At 40.7% G+C, this 26,640-nt stretch overlaps 1 protein-coding gene across 1 annotated transcript in view; it reads right to left on the reverse strand.

Annotated features, from left to right (window-relative positions):
- Nucleotides 1-4,965: 4,965 nt before the first annotated feature.
- Nucleotides 4,966-26,640, reverse strand: part of IGF2R (insulin like growth factor 2 receptor) — a 217,169-nt gene continuing 195,494 nt past the window's right edge. The window contains exons 45-48 of the mRNA XM_089673497.1: nucleotides 21,543-21,729; nucleotides 16,375-16,530; nucleotides 14,645-14,714; nucleotides 4,966-11,057 (exon numbers count right to left, since the gene is read on the reverse strand). Of these exons, the coding sequence (XP_089529623.1) occupies nucleotides 10,671-11,057; nucleotides 14,645-14,714; nucleotides 16,375-16,530; nucleotides 21,543-21,729 (800 nt within the window). The 3' untranslated portion in view covers nucleotides 4,966-10,670. The remainder of the gene's footprint in view (nucleotides 11,058-14,644; nucleotides 14,715-16,374; nucleotides 16,531-21,542; nucleotides 21,730-26,640) is intronic.

Here is a 26,640-nt window from a genome sequence, read left to right on the forward strand (position 1 = left end):
TAACGACATATATGAGCAGTGTAGCGACCTGTATGTGTGCTGCACTGTATATAATGACATATGTGAACGATGTAGTGAGCTGTACTGTGTATAACGACATATATGAACGGTGTAGCGACCTGTATGTGTGCTGCTCTGTGTATAACGACATATGAACGGTGTAACGAGCTGTATGTGTGCTGCACTGTGTATGACATATACAGTCAGGTCCATAAATATTGGGACATCGACACAATTCTAACATTTGTGGCTCTATACACCACAATGGATTTGAAATGAAACAAACAAGATCTGCTTTAACTGCAGACTGTCAGCTTTAATTTGAGGGTATTTACATCCAAATCAGGTGAACGATGTAGGAATTACAACAGTTTGCATATGTGCCTCCCACTTGTTAAGGGACCAAAAGTAATGGGACAGAATAATAATCATAAATCAAACTTTCACTTTTTAATACTTGGTTGCAAATCCTTTGCAGTCAATTACAGCCTGAAGTGTGGAACGCATAGACATCACCAGACGCTGGGTTTCATCCCATGTGATGCTCTGCCAGGCCTCTTCTGCAACTGTCTTCAGTTCCTGCTTGTTCTTGGGGCATTTTCCCTTCAGTTTTGTCTTCAGCAAGTGAAATGCATGCTCAATCGGATTCAGGTCAGGTGATGGACTTGGCCATTGCATAACATTCCACTTCTTTCCCTTAAAAAACTCTTTGGTTGCTTTTGCAGTATGCTTTGGGTCATTGTCCATCTGCACTGTGAAGCGGCGTCCAATGAGTTGTGAAGCATTTGGCTGAATATGAGCAGATAATATTCCCGAAACACTTCAGAATTCATCCTGCTGCTTTTGTCAGCAGTCACATCATCACTAAATACAAGAGAACCAGTTCCATTGGCATCCATACATGCCCACGCCATGACACTACCACCACCATGCTTCACTGATGAGGTGGTATGCTTAGGATCATGAGCAGTTCCTTTCCTTCTCCATACTCTTCTCTTCCCATCACTCTGGTACAAGTTGATCTCGGTCTCATCTGTCCATAGGATGTTGTTCCAGAACTGTGAAGGCTTTTTTAGATGTCGTTTGGCAAACTGTAATCTGGCCTTCCTGTTTTTGAGGCTCACCAATGGTTTACATCTTGTGGTGAACCCTCTGTATTCACTCTGGTGAAGTCTTCTCTTGATTGTTGACTTTGACACACATACACCTACCTCCTGGAGAGTGTTCTTGATCCGGCCAACTGTTGTGAAGGGTGTTTTGTTCACCAGGGAAAGAATTCTTCGGTCATCCACCACAGTTGTTTTCCGTGGTCTTCCAGGTCTTTTGGTGTGGCTGAGCTCACCGGTGCGTTCCTTCTTTTTAAGAATGTTCCAAACAGTTGTTTTGGCCACGCCTAATGTTTTTGCTATCTCTCTGATGGGTTTGTTTTGTTTTTTCAGCCTAATGATGGCTTGCTTCACTGATAGTGACAGCTCTTTGGATCTCATCTTGAGAGTTGACAGCAACAGATTCCAAATGCAAATAGCACACTTGAAATGAACTCTGGACCTTTTATCTGCTCATTGTAATTGGGATAATGAGGGAATAACACACACCTGGCCATGGAACAGCTGAGAAGCCAATTGTCCCATTACTTTTGGTCCCTTAACAAGAGGGATGCACATATGCAAACTGTTGTAATTCCTACACCGTTCACCTGATTTGGATGTAAATACCCTCAAATTAAAGCTGACAGTCTGCAGTTAAAGCACATCTTGTTTGTTTCATTTCAAATCCATTGTGGTGGTGTATAGAGCCAACAATGTTAGAATTTTGTCGATGTCCCAATATTTATGGACCTGACTGTATGAACGGTGTAGCGAGCTGTATGTGTGCTGCACTGTGTATAATGACATATATGAACGGTGTAGCGAGCTGTATGTGTGCTGCACTGTGTATAATGACATATGAACGGTATAGTGAGCTGTATGTGTGCTGCACTGTATATAACAACATATATGAACAGTGTAGCGAGCTGTATGTGTGCTGCACTGTATATAACGACATATATGAACAGTGTCGCGAGCTGCATGTGTGCTGCACTGTGTATAATGACATATATGAACAATGTACTATATGTGCAGTGCACTGTATCTTCTGATATGTAAAATAATGCATTCTGCATGCAGGCCAACTAATTGAATATGAAAAGAGTGGACAACTATTTTCATAATCATTTATGTGGATTGGTTGTTTCAGCCCTAATGTCACTACTGCATCAATGCAAGGCAAAGCTAAGGCTTGGAAACCATCAATCACGGCCTCGAGGTGAAGCATAGGATAACACAATCCTAAGTTTACAGCAAAGCAGAAGCTACGTTGCTTGATTGGGTCCCATAACATCTTAAAATGTGGCAGCTGTGGGTAGATCATTATTTGCTACAGGATCGGTCCTTGCTGGAACCTTGACCCAGACTCATTCATATACCCATTGGTTCCTTTAGTCAACAGCTGGCCCATTGCGATTACCACTGGATCCCATGTTCCCTGTCTCTCCCTTTCTCTTCTCTTTACCCTATTGACTGCTCTCTTGCCTTGTGTAAGTTGAATAGATTGTTTTGCACTTTCAGTACTGTGGAGCTTGCAAGCAAAGTTACCCCAGCAAGTCAGGGCTGTCAGCACAGGTTGTGTGATTGTATATTGCCTTGACTATTGTAACTCCCTCCTCATTAGCCTACCTCATCGCAGGCTATTCCCTCTTCAGTCTATAATGAATGCTGCTGCCAGACTCATCCACCTTACTAACCGTTCCATATCTGCCACCCCTCTCTGCCAGTCCCTCCACTGGCTTCCCATTGCCCAATAGATAAAATTCAAAACATTAACAATCACATATAAAGCCATTTATAACTCTGCCCCAAAATACATCAACGATTTTGTCTCTAAATATCACCCAAACCGTACTCTCCGCTCCTCACACGACCTCCTGCTCTCTAGCACCCTTGTCTCCTCCTCCCATGCTCGTCTCCAGGACTTCTCCAGAGCTTCCCTCATCCTCTGGAACTCTCTACCCCAATTCATCAGACTATGGCCTACTCTGCTCACTTTTAGGCGATCTCTGAAAACCTCTCTCTTTAGGGAAGCCTATCCTGCAGTCAGCTAAGAATGGAATCTTCTACTCCTCCTACTAGTCCATCCCCCACAGTTACTACCTTTTGTACCACTAGCCCCTCCCTCTTAGATTGTAAGCTCCATGGAGCAGGGCCCTCCTAACCCTCTTGTATTGAACTGTATTGTTGCTGTATTGTCTCCAGTTATATTGTAAAGCGCTGAGCAAACTGTTGGCACTATATAAATCCTGTAAAATAATAATATTGCATTCAGCTCTGTTCTCTATGACACTTTAGTGCTGTTTGTGTATTTTTTTTATCCATGATTTGTTATGTTTTTGTACAGCACTATTTTTATTATTATATTATACAGGACTTATATAGCGCCGACAATTTGCTCAGCACTTTACATTATGGAGGGAGACAGTACAGTAACAACACAGTTCAATACAAGAGGGATTAGAGGGCCCTGCTCCTTGGAGCTTACAATCTAGGAGGGAGGGGATAGTGGTACAAGAGGTAAATTAGCTGTGGGGGATGGAGTGGTTGGGGGAGTAGGGGATTCCAGTAGTTAGCCGGGGTCGGGGTAGGCTTCCCTGAAGAGATGAGTTTTCAGAGTGCGCCTAAAAGTGAGCAGAGTAGGTGATAGCCTACCACTTGAATGGCAAACTGTACTGTTATGTTCAGTTCCTTATACTCAAAAATATTGAAGAAAAAAAAAAACAAAACAATCAACGTTTCTACTTCTGGAAGCATCCTTAATTTACAGCATTTTTTCACACCTGGCTTAACCACTTCAAGTCCGGACACTTTCACCCCCTTCCTGTCCAGGCCAATTTTCAGCTTTCAGCGCTATCACACTTTGAATGACAATTGCGCAGTCATGCAACACTGTACCCATATGAATTTTTTAGCACTTTTTTGAGACAGATAAAACTTTATTTTGGTGGTATTTTTCTCCACTGGGATTTTTATTTTTTTTGCTACATAAATGAAAAAGTCCAAAAATTTTGAAAAAAAACTGTTTTTCTTATTAAATGTTGCAGATAAATAATCTTGCTTCATAAATCTTGGCCAAAATGTATTCAGCTATTTTTAGTAAAAAAAAAAAAATAACCCAAATTAGTTTATAACCAAAAGTTATAATTTAAAAATGTTTACACAAAATGGTGACACACTGTCACCCTAGCAGTAAAGTGTCACCATAGTGACACTGTACTACTTGTGAGGGTTGATGAATTTTTTTCTTTTTACACTGATTGCTTTTACAGCCTTTAGGGGTGTAAAAGCAAACATTTCTCTATTGCTGGCTGCATTCTTGCAGCCATTGAGAAATACTGAGAGAGCTGTGATTGGTCACAGCATGTCACATGGTACAAGGCTGTTGCGAATAGCCTTGTACCATGTAACCTCTGTGATCATTCACAGATTTCACAAGTAGTCACAGAAGTGATATCTTGCTTACTATTTATGTGATCACTGATTGGCCAATCAGGAATCACATGAATCGGACCTCACACAGAGGTCCCGTACGGCGACTGATGTCCTGTGTCATCCGGACACAGCGGCACTGATCGCGGTGCCGCGTGCTCCCAGGAAGCACGCACAGACAGTGAACGGCAGCACTCCCGACCGGCCGTTTATCTACATGGGCTGGATGGGAAGTGGTTAAACTTTTGCATAGCAGTGTATGTATACACACATGTACACTTTGAAGGTGTTAAAGAAAATGTAACAACATAATTAGATCCATGTGGATTCTAAATGCCATCTGCAAAAATGTTCAATACTTTTTCTTTGGGCCTGTTGTCCCCAAAATTTATAACAATAAAGTAAAGTCAGTGAAGAAAGCACACAGAGATTAACAGCAGAACGGTTTTGTTATAATTTATCTTTTAATTAATTTGTTCAATACTTTTATATTACAAGTGGATCAAAAATGAAAAAAGTCCTTTCGTACCAAATCAACCCAAATAAATCAATTCGAAGATACAAAACTGGAAAGCAAAGTAAAGTAACATGTACCGCTGGGTAAAGTTACAATAAACGCCAAGTTTCTGGATGTTTCATTCAGCACTGTTATATGCAGTTTAAATAAACTGCCCAGGATATAAAAAACAAACAAAAAACACATTTGCATTGCTTCAGAGAACAATGTATGTACCTTGTTGTGCCTTTGCATCGCTGATAACTTTAGAATAAAGCAGTACCTAAACATGTGTGGAAACGTAATATAGAATTAGGAAAGGGTAGGCCACCGAAAAACATATATACGTCAATTATAGAGATAGCATATAATGGTTTCTTGTATCTCTCACCAACTTCTATGGTGAGATTTCAGTGCTTGAATCTCAATGTTTAAAGGATACATTCACCTTTAATAATATGTTACAGGGTGGAACATGTTATGAATAGACCAGCCCCAGCTCCCCGGCTTTGACAGCCAGCGGAGGATCTTCACCCAGATCTCTGTGAATTAGAAAATGCAAGTCCCGACAGCCTTAGTGGCAGTCAGCTTGTAGTTCTCAATGAACTACCAGGGCGCTGTGATAGTTCATTGTTTCTTCCTGTCAGTATATCTTCTTGCCTGTACGGACAAGCAGATATACTGACAGGTCTGCATAGACAAGCGGATATACTGACAGGTCTGCATGGACAAGCGGATATACTGACAGGTCTGCATGGACAAGCGGATATACTGACAGGTCTGCATGGACAAGCGGATATACTGACAGGTCTGCATAGACAAGCAGATATACTGACAGGTCTGCATAGACAAGCAGATATACTGACAGGTCTGCATAGACAAGCAGATATACTGACAGGTCTGCATAGACAAGCAGATATACTGACAGGTCTGCATAGACAAGCAGATATACTGACAGGTCTGCATAGACAAGCAGATATACTGACAGGTCTGCATGGACAAGCGGATATACTGACAGGTCTGCATAGACAAGCAGATATACTGACAGGTCTGCATAGACAAGCAGATATACTGACAGGTCTGCATAGACAAGCAGATATACTGACAGGTCTGCATAGACAAGCGGATATACTGACAGGTCTGCATGGACAAGCAGATATACTGACAGGTCTGCATAGACAAGCAGATATACTGACAGGTCTGCATAGACAAGCAGATATACTGACAGGTCTGCATAGACAAGCAGATATACTGACAGGTCTGCATGGACAAGCAGATATACTGACAGGTCTGCATAGACAAGCAGATATACTGACAGGTCTGCATAGACAAGCAGATATACTGACAGGTCTGCATGGACAACTGGATATACTGACAGGTCTGCATAGACAAGCAGATATACTGACAGGTCTGCATAGACAAGCAGATATACTGACAGGTCTGCATAGACAAGCAGATATACTGACAGGTCTGCATAGACAAGCAGATATACTGACAGGTCTGCATGGACAAGCGGATATACTGACAGGTCTGCAGGAGACCTGCATGGCACCAGCGGTCTGATGATCACTAGTGTCATGCTTTACAGGCTCCTACAACAAAAAACAATAAATGCACATTTTTTTTACCTGAAAAAAAAAAAAAAGTGCATTTATTAATTTTTAGCAAAAGGTGAACTTATCCTTTAAACATCCCCCACTGTTACAAAACTTACAAAAACAGCCCCCTCTTTGTACCGTATGTTTAATTTATTTTGCACAGAGAATGCAACAAACACCAAAAACTCTAGAGCACAGGTGTCAAACAGGCAGCCCTCCAGCTGTTGCCCATGAGGCATTACAAGATTGACAGTTACAAGCATGGCTCCCAGAGGCATGATGGGACTTGTGGTTTCACAACGGCTGGAGGGCCGCCAGTTTGACACCCCTGCTCTAGAGGGCCGAATCATATCTCACAGCTGGAGCCCCCAAGAAATAATCTTGCAAGTGACTCAGCCCATCAGACTCCACTTATAATAATTTTTTGTAAAGTGACCTTTAAAATAGATTTTTTAATAGGCTATACACTGGTTAGGGACAGAGCTTTTCAAGGCAGTGAGGTTTTTTTTTTCATTAAGAAACAATTGCAGAGGGAAACATTCCCTACTGAACTGATGAGCATGTCATAATTCCTATGTGAAAGTCAATGGGATAAACACAAGATCATTTATAAATACATGTGTCAGAGGATTTAGAACTATGAAGCATTATCAGCTAAGAAACAATTTCTAGTATAAAGACAATCTATACTTACAAGACAAAAAATTGTCACAGGACGTAAGGGGCACCTTAAATAGCATATTTTAATTAAACTGCACATTACAGAGTAAGAATACTTATGAGATCAGCTGGTCAGTATCGCCCACTTTCCTAATGACATGCTATACCAAATTTTCTCCACTTTCCTGAGGTTTTTTTTTTTTTTGGCTAACAGATATTTTCCCTTTCTGTATAAGGTCTACTTAAATTCAACCTCTAAATTGTTTTACAAGATAAGGCCTTGTACAGAGATGCTTCAGTTTGTGAAACAGCAGTGTGCACAGCAAGCTTTTATAAAGAATCGTCAAAGCTTTCAGCCAGCTTCATGCAACTTACTGGAAATGTATGGAGCAACACTCAGCTCTACTTTGAGGATGTTGAGCACTGATCTTCATGTGTATGCTGGCCCTCACTTAAACTAAGCTGCTAGCAGGCTTAACGAAGCTTCAGCACTACTTGAAACTTGTTGAAAGCCTGCTGACAGCCAACGCGCTCATATAGATCTGTGCTTGACAGCCCTAAACTGGAGCTGAAAGTTGCTTTAACCACTTGCCCTCCAGAGGATTTACCCCCCTTCCTGACCAGGCCAATTTTTGCGATACAGCACTGTTACTTTGACTGACAATTGCACAGTCATGCAATGCTGCACCCAAATGAAATTTACGTCCTTTTTTCCCCCCCACAAATGGAGCTCTCTTTCGGAGGAATTTGATCGCCTCTAAGTTTTTATTATTTTTAGAGCTATAAATAAAATACCGACAATTTTGAGGGGAAAAAAACAAGATTTTTGGCTTTTTGCTATTAAACATCTCCAGTGAAAAAAAATAAAATAAAATAAAATTTCATCATAAATTGAGGCCAAATGTATTCTGCTACGTCTTTTCCCAGAAAAAAAAAATCCCAATATGTGTAAATTAACGGCAGCGATCAGCAACTTAAAGAGGAAGCGCGGCGGGCATTCTGACACTGGGGGAGCTGACTTTCACTGACATTCCCAGTGACACTAATACAGTGATCAGTGCTAATAAAAAGAACTGACATTGTATTAATGACACTGGGCAGGAAGGGGTTACCAGCACACAGTTAACCCTTTTACCGCCTCAGATGTGAGTTTTATATACTGTGCTCTGTGTGTGTTTTATAGTGTCAGCACACTGCTTTGTATTGCTCTGCTATACAGAGCAATACAAAACAGCGTGCTGGAGCTGACAGGGGAGAGATCTGTATTGTTTACATACAGACCTCACCCCCGTCAGTGATACGCGGCGATCACCAGGTGCCAGCAGGGAATCACTGCCTGGGACCCAGTGATCGACAGCTGAAGCCGCCAATGGTGGTGTGGGAAGGGCGCGCGTGCACCCCCTACCCAAAATTGCGAAATCACGTATATATACGTGATTTTGCGCAGCCCTGCAGCAGCATTTCTGCTATAGGGCAGTGGGCAAGTGGTTAAAGGTCTCAACATAGCTGCCTAAAGCTTGCTGAAAGTGTAAAAAATGCATTGAAAAATTACTGCTGTACACACTTGTCTTAAACACACTGAAACCCATAAGTACTAGGTCTCAAAGACATAAATAACAGTGCAGTGAAGATTTCTACAACCAATGCTTCATTTTGTTTTTGTTTTTCAATCTGAAGCACTGGCTTTAGAATATCACCCATTCACTATTATAGGTAGCAAAACCTGTATCTGCTTCATATTCAGACTGCAAACAGATAAAGAATACTAACTAAAACAAAAGTTTTTTGGTGAAATATCTTGAACAGTATGATCAAGATGATTTGCTGTTCAAACCTAGAAAAAAAAAAAAAAAAAGTTCAAACCGCTTAAATTAGAGCAAACAACCTGCAGAAATCAGGGATAAATATGGCCATACAAAACAAAAACTGACTTCCTAAACAATATGGGAATGCTAGAGTATAAATTAATTCTAAAAAGAGCATAACTAACAGCAAAAGTAAAACATTCCAGAAAAATCAGAAAGAAATTCAGATGGCTAGGCTGAACATTTATCTGATTTTCAAAGTCTTTCCATCTAAAAACTATGCAATATTAATTGAATAAAAACCATAGTGGAAAACATGGATTTTTGCTTTCAGAGGGAAGAATTATTAGAGGGGTTATTACTGGGCCACCTTCTTCTGATTTTATTTCCTTCGGTCCTTGATGAGTGTCCATCATTCTAATATCACAGCACCATAATATCTGAATAGGTCTGCACTGTCTACAATGAGACTACAGTTGAAATCAGACATCGTACCACTGGGAGACTGAGGAGGTTGCAGGGTGGCAGAATCACCTTTTGATGTAAGAAGTCTCAATTTTAAAGTCCATGTAAAGTTAAAGTCAACGCTTTTTAAACTTTCAAATCGGTTTTAAATTTGCTCCCTTCAAGACCACCTAATAAAAATGTGCAATCAAGGCTCCCTGTAGGATTTCCATTTCAGACTACCTAAATACATTGTGGCAGAAATTTTGGCAGAAGAAAATGTCCAAAAATTTGAAATGGATTGCAAAAATGTCAATGGCCTTGCTTTTAAACTGCACACAGATTATACCACTTTAAATTAAATTATTTCTAATAGACATAGTTCAATACCTTCATTCTGTAATTGGATATCGTGCAAAGGACAGCAGCAATTTTAAGCATATTATAATAATAAAAAAAAAAAAAAAGAAATTTCAGAATTCTTCACTGAATGCTTCGGTATGGAATCCAAAAGAGGATGTTATTAACACATTTAAATTATACTCTGGCTTCAAGACAAAAACAAGTATGTAGGAGTGCATTTCCTAAATATAGATGAGATCTGTCCCCCTTCATTGAGTTCTGCAGTACTGCCCTGCCAGCAGGAATAACTTGCTGCTGTAGTAAGCCAACCTGAGGTGTAGTTCAAGTGAATAAATAGTAGTCAAACTTTGTTGATGTCATCCAGTGGCAGCGGATCCAACACATAGATTATACTTGTATCTTCAGTCTTTCATTGATTACAAAGTAATTTACATAATACAAGAAGATGCCAGCTCCCGTACTTAGAAAAAAAAAACGAAAAACAAAAATCCCAATGATTACATATCGCATTTAGTGCAGGGGTACTCAGAAATGTTGCACAGAAAGCTTCCCTAAACGTCTTCAGTGCAGAAAGGGTTAATCCACATCATCTGATTATCACTGTAAACTGAAGAGAAAGAAAAGATCCCTGTCTTCCCCTAATATCTACATTTTATGCTCAACCCATAAAAAGGTCAAAAAGAAAACCGGTTGAGCTATGCGTATTTGGTTGCAGTAGCATTGTCCATTCAAACAATGTTATTTTAGGCACAGTTAGGAGGAGGGATTGAAGGTGCAGCTGGCACTAAACGTTGAGCATGTCCTCGTCACTGTCATCATGAAATGAAGCTACATTCAGCTTGTCCTCTTTATTCTGCTGGACCGATCTCGACTTTCTAGTCTTTTCTTGGCCTCCATTAAAAACTCCTATCAAGTTCTCGTCACTGCCAGAAGGATATGTGTTTAATGACTGTTTTTCACTCCTATTCTGGTTTCTTGCAGACTTTATTCTGACTTCTGGTACAGTTAGGACCTCATCTTCACTGTCAAGGTCATCCACATCCAATGAAGTAAACGCTCCGGCCTTCACACTTCTGACATGGCCGTTCTCATGGTGTGGTTTTGCATGGCCTCCAGACACTTCTTCCATAAGCCACTCAGTCTCATTGTCCATTTCTTCTTCTGTATTGATCTGAATGATGTAAAAAAAAAAAAAAAAAACACACACACACATCTGTTATATTGATTACAGAACAAAAAAAATGATAGTGAACATTCCAAATTATGATGGTTTATTCCATCATGCATTTCTGTTTTGGTCAGCTGAACTACTGTCTTGATTGTTGAAGAATATCCAAAGCCATATTTTAGTTTCGGACAGAATAGGAAATCTTAAGCAACCTTGTTAATTTTTTTTTGCCGTCTGGCTCTGCTGGTAAGATTCAGAACGGGTTCACATTGATGCGATGCAGAAAATGCTGTGAATCCTGTGCATTACACACACCGCACTGCAATCGCATGGCGTTCATGCGATCTTGTGCGGGTGTCAATGTTAAAATTACTGACACTTCAAAACAGATCACAAAACGCAGTGGGATTGCCAGAAATTGCATTGCATGGGTAAGAACACCCATGCGAAGAGATTGAGGTGTGGGTGAAAAAAAAAAAAAAAAGTGCAGATGTAGTTTGGGCCAAACAAAATGTATGGCTCAAAATCGCACAGCACAGACATCGCATGTAGTTTTCACAGAAATGCGGTGTGGGACGCCGCATATAAATTTGCACAGAAATCACACAATTACATGTGATGTCTGTGTAGTGCGATTTGAGCCATACATTTTGAATGGTTCATATCGCATCGCATCTGCACCAAAAAGGTGCAGGACCCTTTTTTTTTTTACCCACACCTGAATCGCATAGCATGGGTGTTCTCCCATTTGTGTGAACTCGATCTCACTCTCGTTTGACCTGGTAAACTGTTGTCACTGGGACTTAAAGTACAGGAAAGTCCAAACTTTGGAGTTGTCACTGGAACAGGAAAAAGTGTGAAAGTCTTCAAATATGAACATTTGCATGGTGGCAATTGTCTAAGAGGAGACTATCCCTCACTTTGGAGAGGTTTCCTCTTGCTTCCCTGTTGTGTCTATGGGACAGGAAGTAAAGGGAAAATGGGACACTAGATGGGGGGGGGGGGGGGGGGGTATGGGAACACGACAGGAGTTTTAACCCTTCGTTGCTCTAAAAGAACAATAAAAACGAAAAAACTTTTGGCTTTGACGTTTCTGCACTCAAACCTCATGCTTAAAGAACACTGACTGTATGCCAAGACCATGATTTTTAGCAGACTGTAATAGGGGCATTCTTCTTATTAAATACAAATGTCACAGTCTACTTTTGTGAACATTACTTGTTTCACTATTCATTCACAATCATGTATGATTATCCTCTAATATACTACTGTATGAGTAATTATTGTACGGAAGATTTATTTTAGGGGAGGGTAAAAAAAATGATTTGGGTGTCAACTACTCTAGATACAAGTTTTTTAAGCCTAGTACACATGGGCCAAATGTCGGGCGGCATCGGCTGGTTCAATAGAAACCGACCGTCATTCGGCCCGTGTGTAGGGCAGCTGGTTCAGCTAGCTTCTGTCGAAGGGGCATGACCGAAAAATGTCTGCCGAACAGTTGCCGATCGGTGCTCTCATCCCCCTGTTGTCAGAACACAATAGTACAGCAAAGGAGATCGCTGTACTAACATCGGATAGTTAATACAGTGGCTCCTCCTGCGCGATCAGGTTTTATTTCGTTCAGCACGCTGGGTTGAACGAAACAAAAAAAAAAAACCTAGACGTGTGTACAACTTATTGATCATGCTAATGCTCTGTGAGCTGTAGATATAATCACTTTTAGGGAGTTCTCCAAGACCTAACAATTTTTTTTTAGGGGTCCTTTTAGAGTAAGCAACTTAACGTAGCAATAAACAGACAAATGTGTGCAAAATTTATATTTGCCAATGTGAATTTAGCAAAATTACAATCTGCTTGAAGACGCATCCCAGCGTACACACTACATCCCTTCGTAAAAAAAAAAAATGTTGTGACTGTCGAATGGCCAGTCCATGCTTGACCAAGAAACACTATCTAGAGCTTAACATTTATTGCTACACAGTTAGAAACACCTAGACTACATTTAGAATTCCTACACAAATCCTAACTCTAGTCAAAAGCCAGACTTTATGATCGAGAAAGTAACTTTCATTAACTAAAAAACAATTGTTTTTGTACAAAGTTAATTCAAGCAATTGACATTGAAGGTTAGTGTACCTAAAATTAAAGGGATCCCTGCAAAGAAGCTAGACCAGTATTTCTCAACCTTGACTGCGACAAACCTTTTGCAAAAAAATTTGAGACCTCGGGGAACCCCTGAAAAACATTTTCAGATATACAGCTCACGGAACAATTAATCTGATCAGCAAGCTATAGATGAAACACATGGCTGGATAAGGAGGTGGTATTCAGTATATGGCAGTGCTGAATGCAGAGAGGGAAAGCTTGTGGCTGGATGAGACTAAATGTAGCAGGAGGTGAGATCATAATAGCTTTAAGTACAATACATTTATGTCATAACAAAAAGCTAGTATCATTTCACATCCTGCTACATTCAGGGTGATCCAACTATGTGCTCCAGCTCTCTGCAGTCTGCATCACTCCTGTCACCTCCTGCCTCGTTTCTGCCCCTCCTCCAGCACTCTCACTTCCCATACAGCCACATTGCACTGGTGGCTCTTTGCTTCCTCCTCCCTGCACTCAAACAATACCGCGGCTGAAAGAGGTAAGAGGATCTCGCCTCCTGATCCAGCCATGTGCTCCAGCCGCTAGCGGCTCTCTGCCCTCCTTCCGCCCACCACCCCTCGCAGTATGTGTGTCTGTAGATGTGGGATCCCACCTCCCAAAGCAAGCCACATGCTCCCACTCTGTAATTAGCACTGTCAAAGAAAGCCGCCACCTCCTTCTTCAGCTCCAGCAATCTGCACTACTTCTGGCCCCGCCCTCTGACTTTATAGGGGCCCGAACTATAGAGAAGGCATCGGGTATCAATGCGCACTGACACTTCTGACTGTCAAAGTGCACTGCAAACAACACTGGAACCATTAGGCAGTATACAAATCACCATAATGTTGTTTCACGGCAGAACCCCTGGGCTCTTCTCGCGGAACCATAGGGTTCCACAGAACCCCGGTTGAGAAAAACTGAGCTAGATACTCATTTATCCTGCTGTCTGTACTGCCGATTGCTGCAACAGAAAGGAGGAGTCACCCGATAAGAATCTTTAGAAACCAACACTCCTGGCAGTGTCCGATGCCTGATTCATGCTTTCAATGGTTCCATCTGCTAGCCTCTACATCATAACTGTGTCCCTTGGTGACTTAAGGGTGAAAAGGAGGAACCACAGATAACAGGGGGAACAGAAAATAGCTACCCCCAAAAGTTTCTGTTTCTGAAGTCTTCAAGTGGCGATTTCTCTTTATTTCAGTGGTATTTAGCGGTGTGGGAAACAGGAAAGGTATTTAACTTCTTTACAGATAGCCCTTTATTTTAGGTATTAGTTTTAGCAAAAGGTCACTTTAATATTACTTAAAATGCTTTTGAGATGCTGAATTTTCAGCACACAAAAAATTCAGAACCTAGAGCAACCAGCATTTAACTTTCAGAATCAGGCAATATGGTTCAATACTGTCTTACTAAATATATCTGAATGTTTGAAGGTCCAAGCTTACCTTTGTGTATTTGTAAGACACATTGGAACTCCTCCTACAGCAGTTGGTTAGTTTGTACATCATCGTTTCCCTAAAAGTAAACCCAAAAAAATTAAAATGTATAATAATTTTCTAGATACGCTAACTTACTACCACTTACACTTGAAACAGTTGTGAGGTAGTTACTATATTAAAGTGGTAGCAAGTATAACTAACTTGCTAGGGGGTTAACAGAAGCAGCATGCTAGTGTGAAGGATTCGGCCTGCTTGCCTACCCCTCTCTGCCCCTTCTGCCATTCACAGAACTCGTAGTATAATTATCCCACAATGCAACATGTTATTTGAATGGAAGAAGAGAGAATGAATGACAGGTTCTCCCCAACCCTCCTGCATTGTGAGATAATAATAGCATAAGTTCTGTGAATGGTGGAGGGACCAATCATCCATTCAAAAAAAAAAAAAAAAAAACCATCCAGGAGAGTAAATAACCCTTAACTTTGGAAAAATAAAAAAAAATGCCCCCTCCAAGTGGCAACTGTCTCAGCGGCCTGCATCTTAAAGGTTGACACACCCATCAAAAAGAAACATTGTGAGTAATACATTTTGTTGGACATCTGTTATTAAGATTTGATCTGTTAACAAGTATTCCACATACTCTTGTGTTAAAGGCTATAATCTTTAGAATATGTTACACCTATATTTAGAGTATAACAACACATTCCAGCATTCCCCTCACCTGAGCCCCCTATTTACCTTGCTAAGACCCCTTCCCTCCAGCAATACAAGGTCTACACCCTACCTTTTCCTCATGTTGCTTCCATTTTTGCCCAGTTTCCAGGTGGTTCATGTTCAGACATAACTCTCACATGAACAAGTAATTGACTATGTCCTGGCACCTTACAGAACCGGCTACCAGTGAAAAATGACTAAAAAAAAAAAAAAAAAACTGCTAGAAGGCAGGAGAAGATATTTCGGTCTTGAACAAGGAGCTCTGCGCATGCTCCAAAACACGTCACCATCAACATCACTTCCAGTAGTGGCCTCCTGAACAGCGTGCACTTCGGCGTGCGTTCCAGCAATCCCGGAGCTTGCGGTGGCCATCTTGGGACATCCTATCCTCAGCACCCCCGCAGCTGTTGGCCGGCACAGTGGGTTCTCGTGCGGTGGACTGAGCCTCCGCATCCTGACGAATTTACTGAGCCTGTTTGTAAGTGTTTCTAACTGTCATCATTAAAAGTTCTTCTGGAAATGCTGCACTTAGAAACGCCTTCCTGCTTTATCCTCTAGAAGATATTCCATAGCAGAAGAGAGACACACACACACAGTCTCTTCTACCATAAATATCTACTTGCAATCAAATTTAAAAATTTCACCTATAATTCTGCTTTAAGAGGTCTCATACACATGAAAAAAATTCAACAATGATGCCTATAAGAACCTCACAAGGAAGGTAAATAAAAAATAAAACCAGGCAAAACGTAGAGTATTACGTATAAATAGATTATTTAAAGGACACTATGGGGCTTATTTACTAAAGCTGGTTCACTCCGAATCTGGTGCACCAGTGTATGGGAGCCAATCAGCTTCTAACCTCATCTTGTTCAATTAAGCTTTAGCAATAAAACCTGGAAGCTAATTGGTTTCTATACAAAAGTGCACAAGATTCTGAGTGAACCAGCTTTCGTAAATAAACCCCAGTTTCCTTTCACAAATGAAAAAATTAGAATACAACTGTTCCTCAAGTACCTCACCTTCTCTCCTTCTTGTACAACAGCAACACCACCAGACAGATGACAAGGATCACTAAAAGAATACTAAGAATAGCTCCCACAGCTTGGCTTCTACCGGACAGGCCCTGGTATTGATTCTGATCTCCGTCATCCGTAGTACTTGCAGAATTCTCTGGCCTGCCATAAAAATGCAGCAACAGTAAGAAAAGCTAAACCCAAAATACAGAATTATCTGCTATGTTTTGCTAAGAGTTAAGAATTACACAAGATTACAAAAAAACAAACTATTATTTAAGGAAATGAAATACAAAAACAGGAAGGAAACACTCCCCTAGCCCTCTTCTTTTTGCCTAATTAAGCAGATTTTGCAGAAGTCTTTGTGTAGATCAAGGCATTTGCATCAGTGAAATATCATGTATGTGTAAACGCACTGCAAGTGCAATTGGTAAAGCTAAAAACACAAATTAATGCAGCTCTGCTAAAGCAGTACTCCAGCCAAAAACAACAAGATAAAATGAATTAAAAGGTAAAATAAAACCTGTTGCTCCTTCTCACTCCAGCCCCTACTGTACAAGAGGCTGAAGGCGGATACCAGGTCAAATTCAAGTATCTACAGTATAGGCATAAGAAAATACATGTAATGCTGTATTAATGATTATAGAACTGCAATAATTAGTGCCTTTTATACAGTTGTGCTCAAAAGTTTGCATACCCTGGCAGAAATTGTGAAATTTCTGCATTGAGATTGAAAATATGACTGATCATGCCAAAAAATGCTCTTTTATTGAAGGATGATGATCATATGAAACCATTTATTATCAAAGAGTTGTTTGGGTGATTTCTGTTATGATTTAAAAAGGAACCAAATGGCCCAGATCAAATGTTTACATACCCTGGAATGTTTGGCCTTGCTACAAAAACACAAGGTGACACACATGGGTTAAAATGCCAATTAGAGGTTAATGCCCCGTCATCTGTGGCTTTTTAAATTGCAGTTAGTGTCAGTGTATAGTCAGTTTGTTAGCTCTTACGTGAAAGCACTGACTAGGCTAGATACTGAGCCATGGGGATCAGAAAAGTACTGTCAAAATCCTGCATAACAAGGTAATGGAACTTTATAAAGATGGAAAAGGACATAAAAAGATGTCCAAAGCCTTGAATATGCCAATCAGTACTGTTAAATCACCTATTAAGAAGTGGACAGTTCAGGGATCTCTTGATACCAAGCTAAGGTCAGGTAGACCAAGAAAGATTGCAGCCACAACTGCCAGAAGAATTGAAGGAGCACAATATGATGGCACTTTAACAAAAATGAGCTGCATGGCTGAGGTGTCAGAAAGAAGTGTTTACTGCACAAAAAGGCCTGGTTAGGCATGTCAAGGTGTTGTCAGGCATATTGTAAGTGGGCTTTTTTGTGGCATTGGTGCAGTAAAAGCTTCTTTCTGGCACCTCAACCAAACAGCTAATTTTTGTTCAAGTATCACCGTATTGTACTCCTTAAAAACAACCACACCATCTTTTTCCAGAGCAGCCTGTATTTCTTTTGAGGTTGCCTGTGGGTTTTTCTTTGAATCACAGACAATTCTTCTAGAGCCTGGTTGGAGCTCTTTTCTTTTAAAGCACAGAAATTGCTGATGCGTTGAAAATATAGGCACATTTCCAAGAAGCCAGGAGGTCTATATGGTGGCTGGAGATGATGACCTTTGGTGGATTGCATTTGGGACTATTCGACTCAAATGTAAACATTTAGAGCTTGATCTAGATGAACCGAGAGGGCTTGATAAAAGATCTATTAGGCTGTGCAAACATACATGAAGGTTGTAAGCAACAAAACAAAGAGGGAGCATAAAGCTTGCAGCTCTGGGACATGACCAGAATGTAAGGTGTTCCAGCATAGGTCAAAGGTTAACAAATAACCCCCTACTCTGGAAAGTGGAGGCACAACTTCATGTGGAGGAAAGATTGCCTAAGGAATTGGCAGACTTGGAATGTCAAACTTTGTGTGTTGACTGGAAGCCAAGCTTTGGGGGTGCCTCTCCCTTAAAGATAAGGGAGTGGAGAAACAAAAGGACTGTTTCTGGACAGTCAAAGGGGGAAATGACTTGGCGGTCTGCTTAGACTTGTTCCGCTGGGAAGACGCGTGTTCTTGCCACCAGTCACATCCTTGATAACATTATCAAGAGCAGGTCCAAACATATGCATATGCAACAATATGAGGTACATGCAAGAGATGAGAAGGGGGAGGCTTATACCTTTATCAAAAGCAGGTTCAAAGAGATGTCCCTCAAAGGCTATATGGATCAAACAGTTCTATCACAAAGGTCCCTCAGTCCAGCATTTTAGCCAAAGTGCCCTACAGTGCTGTTAACAAGTATTTGCCCCTTTCTGGTTTTATTTAATTTTTTGCCTACTTGTCACATTTAAATGATTCACAGCAAACAAATGTAATATTACACTTCGATAATCCAAGTAAATACAAAATGCAGTTTTTAAATGATGATTTCATTTATTAAGGGAAAAAAGCTGCCCAGACCTGCCTGGCCCTATGTGAAAAAGTAACTGTGATGAAACCATGAATTCTGCACTCTACCAGAAAATCCTGAAGCAGAATGTCCGGCCTTCAGTTCATGACATGAAGCACTTTGGTTATGCATTAGGACAATGAAACACACAAGCAAGTCCACTTCTGAATGGCTCAAAAAAACAAAAAAAAAACAAAACAAAAATTAAGGTTTTGGAGTAGCCTAGTCAAAGTTCGGACCTAAATCTGATTGAGATGTTGTGGCATGACTTTAAAACAGGCTGTTCATGCTTGAAACCACCCCCCTACCTCAATGTGACGGAATTAAAACAATTCTGCAAAGAAGAGGGGGCCAAAATTCCTCCACAGTGTTGTGAAAGACTCGCTGCCAGTTATCACAAAAGCTTGATTGCAGTTGTTGCCACCAAGGGTGGCACAAGCAGTTATTAGTTTTAGGGGGCAATTACTTTTTCACATAGAGCCAGGCAGGTTTAGACAGCTTTTTTCCCCATTAATAAATTAAATCCTCATTTAAAAACTGCATTTTGTATTTACTCGAGTTATCTTTGTGTAATATTTATCACTTGCCTATCGGGCATTTTTACCCCCTTCCTGTCCAGGCCAACTTCCAGCATTCAGTGCTGTCCCAATTTGAATGACAATTGCGTGGTCATGCAACACTGCATCCATATGAAATTCTTCTTTTTTTCACAGAAATAGAGCTTTCTTTTGGTGTTATTTAATCATAACTGGGTGTTTTATTTTTTGCTAAACAAAAAAAATTTTGAAAAAACAAAAAACCCAAACTGTTCTTTTCCTAGTTTCTATTATACAATTTTGCAAACATGTAATTTTACTCCTTCACTGATTTGCGTTGATGAGGCTACTCTGATGGGTACTGATAGGCTGCACTGTGTACAAGTGTTTGTATATCGTGATCAGCTGTGATTGGACACAACTGATCACACGGTAAAAAGACACATCGATAATAGAGAGCGCTGTGTGCCCAATGGGGGCAGTTCTGGGAGGATGTTATATGACACCCTGCCAGAACTGGATGACGATGCTATAGCCGTCATTCAGCTATAGTGCAGTCAACAAGTGGTTAAAATTTGTTTGATGTCCTGAATCATTTATGCTCAACAAATATGAAAACAAATTTAAAAAATTAAAAAAAATCAGGAAGGGGGCAAATATTTTTTCACAGCACTGTATGCATATGCACAAACATGGATGTACATGCAAGAGATGACAATGGCAGCTTCAAGAAAACCAGCAAAGTCAAAATTTAATGCTATAGCCATCTGCTCCATGTGTTAAAATAAGTTTAACCACTGCTTTGGTCAATCCCTTTTTTTTTTAAGGACTTTAGACCAGCCAGACAGTAAAACCACAGCAAGGATTATGTGTAAGCAGTGAGAATAGAGCTCAGGAAAGGACTTCCAAGCTCTTAAAACAGGTGCATTTAGAATCAGGAAATAGTAAGTTCCTTGTTAAGACTAGAAAGTGCCAGATCCAGAAGGGTATTGGACCGCTTCTTAACCATAAAATGCTAACAAGTGTTGAGAGAAAAGAAGCTTCTTCAAATCTCCATATTGTAGAAGCAATAGGCTGATCGTCTAGTTTTTAGAGTGGTGTACACTGCATCAATAAGCATCAAAACAGTCGTCTTTAACTTTGTACTCTTAATAGAAGACTGACTCCTCAGGGGTAAGCTAATCAGTCAAGGACTCAGGCAGACTCTCTGCAGGTACAGAAGCTGCCAGAGATTACACAAAACAGGGCTTGTGACATTTGCCACCCAAGTCAGCAAATAACTGGGTAATTTGGGTCAAAGTCTTGTATGATCATGGTAAGGACCTCAACTGAAAAAACAGTGGACTCAAGGGGACTCTGAGGAGGGGAGAGACTAACATCTGGAGGATAGCATGTTTCCAAGATGTAGATGTTGGCACAATCAGTAGGCGCTCTGCAAGCAGCCCTGAAGCACTTAGTAGAAAGTAAGGTAGGGGCACCTGATTGAGAGGAACTGTTGTACACCCCTGTTAAAATGTTAGGTTTCTGTGATATAAAAAAAAACTGAGACAAAGATAAATCATTTCAGAACTTTTTCCACCTTTAAATTAACCTATAAACTGTACAACTCAGTTGAACAACAAACTGAAATCTTTCAGGTGGAGAGAAGTAAAAATAAAATTAAAATAATATGGTTGCATAAGTGTGCACATCCTTAAACTAATAGTTTGTTGAAACACCTTTTGATTTTATTCCAGCAGTCCTTTTGGGTATGAGTCTATCAGCATGATACATCTTGACTTGGCACTATTTGCCAGCTCTTCCTTGCAAAAACACTCCAAATCTCTCAGATTGCCAGGGCATCTCCTGTGCACAGCCCTCTTCAAATCACCCCACAGATGGTCCTCAATAAAATAAGGAATTTTAATTTCAGGTTTTAAGTATGTCAAATTAATGCTTTTCTGATCCAGCTACTTAAGATATACTACAACCAAACCAAAAAGTTTAATGGTACCCAACCTTTTGAAATTGAAAACCTGAAAAATTCAGTTTTTTTGTACACGTGTCTTTCCACAACAGAACAAATAATAAACTATTCATTTTGGAAGCATTCTCCGTGTCAACATATATGATAAGTAAAACTTGAGCTTACACCAGTGGACAGATGGCAGTTGTATACCAGGAGAACAAATACTGACAATCTGCTGTTTCGTGCAGGAATTCAGGTCTCCCTTCCCCCTCAGTTTGGCTACAGTAGAAAAATATAGTGGATGTGGCATTTTTTTGGGGATCTTTACCACATTTTGAGTTGGAAGAAAAAACAGCTTCTAAACTATCATCTGTGGAAAAACAAGAAAATGCAATTAATGGCACTGATCAGAATCTACAAAAAAAAAAAAAAAAAAATAATAATAATAATAAAAAATATATATATACACACACACACACACACACACACACACACACACACACACACACACACACACATACATATATATATATATATATACACATATACACACACACACACACACACACACACACACACACACAATACATATATTACATATAAACATTAGTTTACACATTTGTATGTACTAAATAAGGTTTTATATCCTTTAAAAAAAAAACTGAGTTCTGAAGATGCCACTTTCTCTAGCAAATCTTTGTGGGACCAAATATGGGAGCTACCACTACCTTTTTTTTATATTGTAGAGAATCTGCACTTAGGAAATCTTATCTTTCAAATGGTAAGAATCAAGTGAAACAGTGCTCAGGTATAATTTTAAAGCAATATTTCTGTAAAACTGCACCTGAGCACTGACACTTTTGCACATAAATTAAACACCACGTTACCCCTGAATAAGCTATAAACATACAAGCAGTGAAACATGTTGGATGTTCATTTTTTTTCTGAGGTTTTAGCCCACAGAAAAACAAAAAGGAATATATAAGAGGGAAGTAGAACGTAAAAATAAGACAGAGAAAAAGGATGAGAGTGTAAACTATTAGTAAAATTAGTGAATTGCTTAAAAAGATGAGAAATAAGGAGAAAATAAAGACAAAAAGGGATAAGGTTTGAAAAACAGATACAGAAATATCAGGTATTTTTAGGAAATTCACTTAGAGAAGAAGAATACTGAGATTTTTTTTGTGTCTTCTAAATTGGTAATAAAGGTACAAAGTAAATACACGACTGCCACAGAATTTTTATGTAAAGATTTAATTGAGACCTTTAATAAAAGAGAATTATGGGCTTTGCAAATTAAAAAAAAAAAAATTATACTCACCGAGGTGGATGCTACATCTGATCCCTGCTAGCTCTGCAGGGAGAACTGAGCGATCAAACACCGCTGATATGAGCAAAGAGCCGGTGAATGACGGTCTCCGGCTCTCCGCTCCTCCAGCGCTGGGCTGTGGAGGGGGCAGGAGCAGCCGGCTCAGGGTCTCGGAAGCTTGCCGAGAGGCTGAGCCAGGTGCTGGTGCAGGATTCTGGGTGGATCTTGACCATATGGTCAGGATCTTTTCAGAGCCTGGACCAGCTCTGTGTCGTCGGCAGACAGAGGGCTTAGCCAGCTGATGGCTGAAAATGGGTCACAGGCATGCAGAACTAACTGCACTCCTGTGATCCATAGTAGAAGTACAGCTTTGGCTAACTCTGGTGGGGTTAGGCATGCAGATATACACTCACAGCCACTTTATTAGGTATACCTGTGCAATTGCTTGGTAACACAAATTGTTAATCAGCCAATCACATGGCAGCAACTCAATGCATTTAGGCATCTAGACATGGTGAAGATGACTTGCTGAAATTCACCCTGAGCATTAGAATGGGGAAGAAAGTGGCATGGTTGCTGGTGCCAGACAGGCTGGTCTGAGTATTTTAAAAACTGATGACCTACTGGGATTTTCACTCACAACCATCTCAAGGGTTTACAGAGAATGGTCCAAAAAAGAGAAAATATTCAGTGAGTGGCAGCTGTGTGGACGAAAATGCCATGTTGATGTCAGAGGCCAGCGAAGAATGGGCAGACTGCTTTGAGACGACTGAAAAGCAAAAGTAACTCAAATAAGCACTCGTTACAACCAAGGTATGCAGAATACCTTCTCTGAATGCACAGCATGTCGAACCCTGAAGAAAATGGGCTACAGCAGCAAAAGAATATACCGTATAGTGAAATGTGGTGCATCGCAAACAAACTGAGAAACTGCTACTGAATTGTGACCATAGACACAGTGCTACATAGAAAACAACAAAAGTATAATAATTCTCCCAATACAGTATCTTGTGAAGTACATATAGACGTAACAGGAATCTAAACAGCCTAACAGATAAGGAGCAGCAGCAACTTCACATGTACTTTGTTACATATAATTTATGTAATTTTGAGTCAACTGTAGCAGCGCACAAGAAGACCATACCGGGTGCCACTCCTGTCAGCTAAGAACAGAAAACGGAGGCTCCAATTCGCACAGGCTCACCAAAATTGGACAATAGAAGATTGGAGAAATGTTGCCTGATCTGATGAGTCTCGATTTCAGCTGCGACAGTGAGAATTTGGCATAAACATCATGAAATCATGGATACATCCTGTTTTGTATCAACGGTTCATGGATGTGAAACCGACAAATCTGCAGCAACTGCATGATGCTATCATGTCAAAATGGACCAAAATCGCTGAGGAAGGTTTCCAACACCTTGCTGAATCTACGCAACGAAGAATTAAGGCAGTTCTAAAGGCAAAATGGGGTCAAAGCCAGTACTAGCAAGGAGTATCTAATAAAGTGGCCGGTGAGTGTATGTATCTCACATCAATTATGTAACAAATTAAATAATTAAAATCCAGATTACAGTATGAAAAGAAGTTAAAAAGTAAAAACTCCTCAGTTAATTTTAAACTCCTGTGAGGCGAGAAAAATAAGAGTTTGGACTTAGTATGAAATCCTTTTCTTGGAGTTCATTAAAAGGGCACAGTGTCAGAAGGCATGACTGATTGAAAACACCGAGTGCTCTCAAGTCCAAAATGGACTTTAGGAACAGTGAACAGGTTTAGGTAGAAACCCTAAAATCTCTTTTTTTGGAATGGGAACAATTACTGCTTGGGAGGAGTTGTGCCAGGGCATCCTGGAGGTCTGGTAATTGTTGAAGGGACATTGATAGATGAGACTGCATATACAAGGGTGGAGGTAGAGTTTGAAATTCTAGCTTGCAGCCCCTGGACGCCACACACTCTCACAGATGCAATCGATTTGCACGTTGGAAGGCCAAGGTGGTTGCAAAGGCTAACAGGCATCCCTCCAACTTTAGGAAGTGGGGGCACCCTCTCATTGTGAGGAGGTGTTGCTTGCAGGTTTGGGTATCCAAGATTTGCAAGGGAACAGAGTCCCAGACTTACATTTGGTCTTAGAGGTCTAGGAGAAAGAAAAAGAAATCAATCAAGTTCCAGGAAAAGTAGGCTTTTCAGGCTGAACCTTCTCTTTCTTTTGCTGGGGTAAAATGATACCCTCTTCCAGTGATATCTTTGATACTATTTCCAGGAAGCACTAAAGAGGTGTTCTCCATCAAACTGCTTAGGCAGCAAGCATTTATATGCACTGCTGTTCAGCAGACCAATACTAAAGCTAGAGTATTCTGTATATGTAGACAGAGGAGACCCATTCTGTATAATAAACATACCATATCCAGAAGCCCATAAACACAGTAATGCAGGACAACAGGCACGAGCTCTATCATTTTCAAAAAGGAAGGATCAGTTAGACCTATATTACGAGTTCTTGACATATCGTTGGTCCGGCCCACTTCCGAAACTCTGTGCCTGGCGCAAAGCCCACTCCCGAACTCCGCGCCCGGCATGATGCCCACTCCCGGACCTTGTGCTTGAAGCAAAGAGCACTCCCAAACCCCACGCTTGCTGCAAACTGCACTCCTGAACCATGCACTTTGTACGTAGCGCACTCCAAAACCATGCACTTTGTACGTAGCTCACTCCAAAACCATGCACTTTGTACGTAGCGCACTCCAAAACCATGCACTTTGTACGTAGCGCACTCCAAAACCATGCACTTTGTACGTAGCGCACTCCAAAACCATGCACTTTGTACGTAGCGCACTCCAAAACCATGCACTTTGTACGTAGCGCACTCCAAAACCATGCACTTTGTACGTAGCGCACTCCAAAACCATGCACTTTGTACGTAGCGCACTCCAAAACCATGCACTTTGTACGTAGCGCACTCCAAAACCATGCACTTTGTACGTAGAGCACTCCAAAACCATGCACTTTGTACGTAGAGCACTCCAAAACCATGCACTTTGCACGTAGCGCACTCCAAAACCATGCACTTTGCACGTAGCGCACTCCAAAACCATGCACTTTGCACGTAGCGCACTCCAAAACCATGCACTTTGCACGTAGCGCACTCCAAAACCATGCACTTTGCACGTAGCGCACTCCAAAACCATGCACTTTGCACGTAGCGCACTCCAAAACCATGCACTTTGTACGTAGCGCACTCCAAAACCATGCACTTTGTACGTAGCGCACTCCAAAACCATGCACTTTGCACGTAGCGCACTCCAAAACCATGCACTTTGTACGCAGCGCACTCCAAAACCATGCACTTTGTACGCAGCGCACTCCAAAACCATGCACTTTGTACGTAGCGCAGTCCAAAACCATGCAGTTTGTATGTATCTCATTCCTAAACCATGTACTTTGTATGTAGCGCATTCCTAAACTGTGAAGTTTGTATGTAGCACACTCCTATATCATGCACTTTGTATGTAGCGCACACCTAAACCCTGCACTCTGTACGTAGTGCACTCCTGAACTCTGTAAATTGCACTTTTGTACGCTGCACAGAGCACACTCCTAAAGTCAAAGCCCTTTTACAACCCTCCCACTGTTAGTACAATTTGGCCAAACTGTACTAACTGTACTAAGTCCCCACATATGTAAAAAAAAGCCTTTGTTTAGGACCTTAGTGCTAAGCAGAGCTAAACAAAATACATTAACATATGCACCAAGGCGATATATAACCAAGCCTGACTAAAATATAAATAAATAATATTAGCATTAGGTAGTGACAGCTAGAAATAAAAAAATGGCAAAACAAACTCTGTGGTTGGACAAAAATATGGAAACACTGCATAACTTGCAGGTGCGACATTGCGCAGGATTTTGACTCGGAATAAGAAAACTGCTGCAAAAGTGACTGCAGAGCTCAATCTCAGTCTTCCAAAGCCTGTG

Source organism: Staurois parvus, unplaced genomic scaffold, assembly GCF_062004578.1.
Source record: "Staurois parvus isolate SC_StPar_1 unplaced genomic scaffold, SC_StPar_1.0 ptg000139l, whole genome shotgun sequence".
NCBI lineage: Eukaryota > Metazoa > Chordata > Amphibia > Anura > Ranidae > Staurois > Staurois parvus.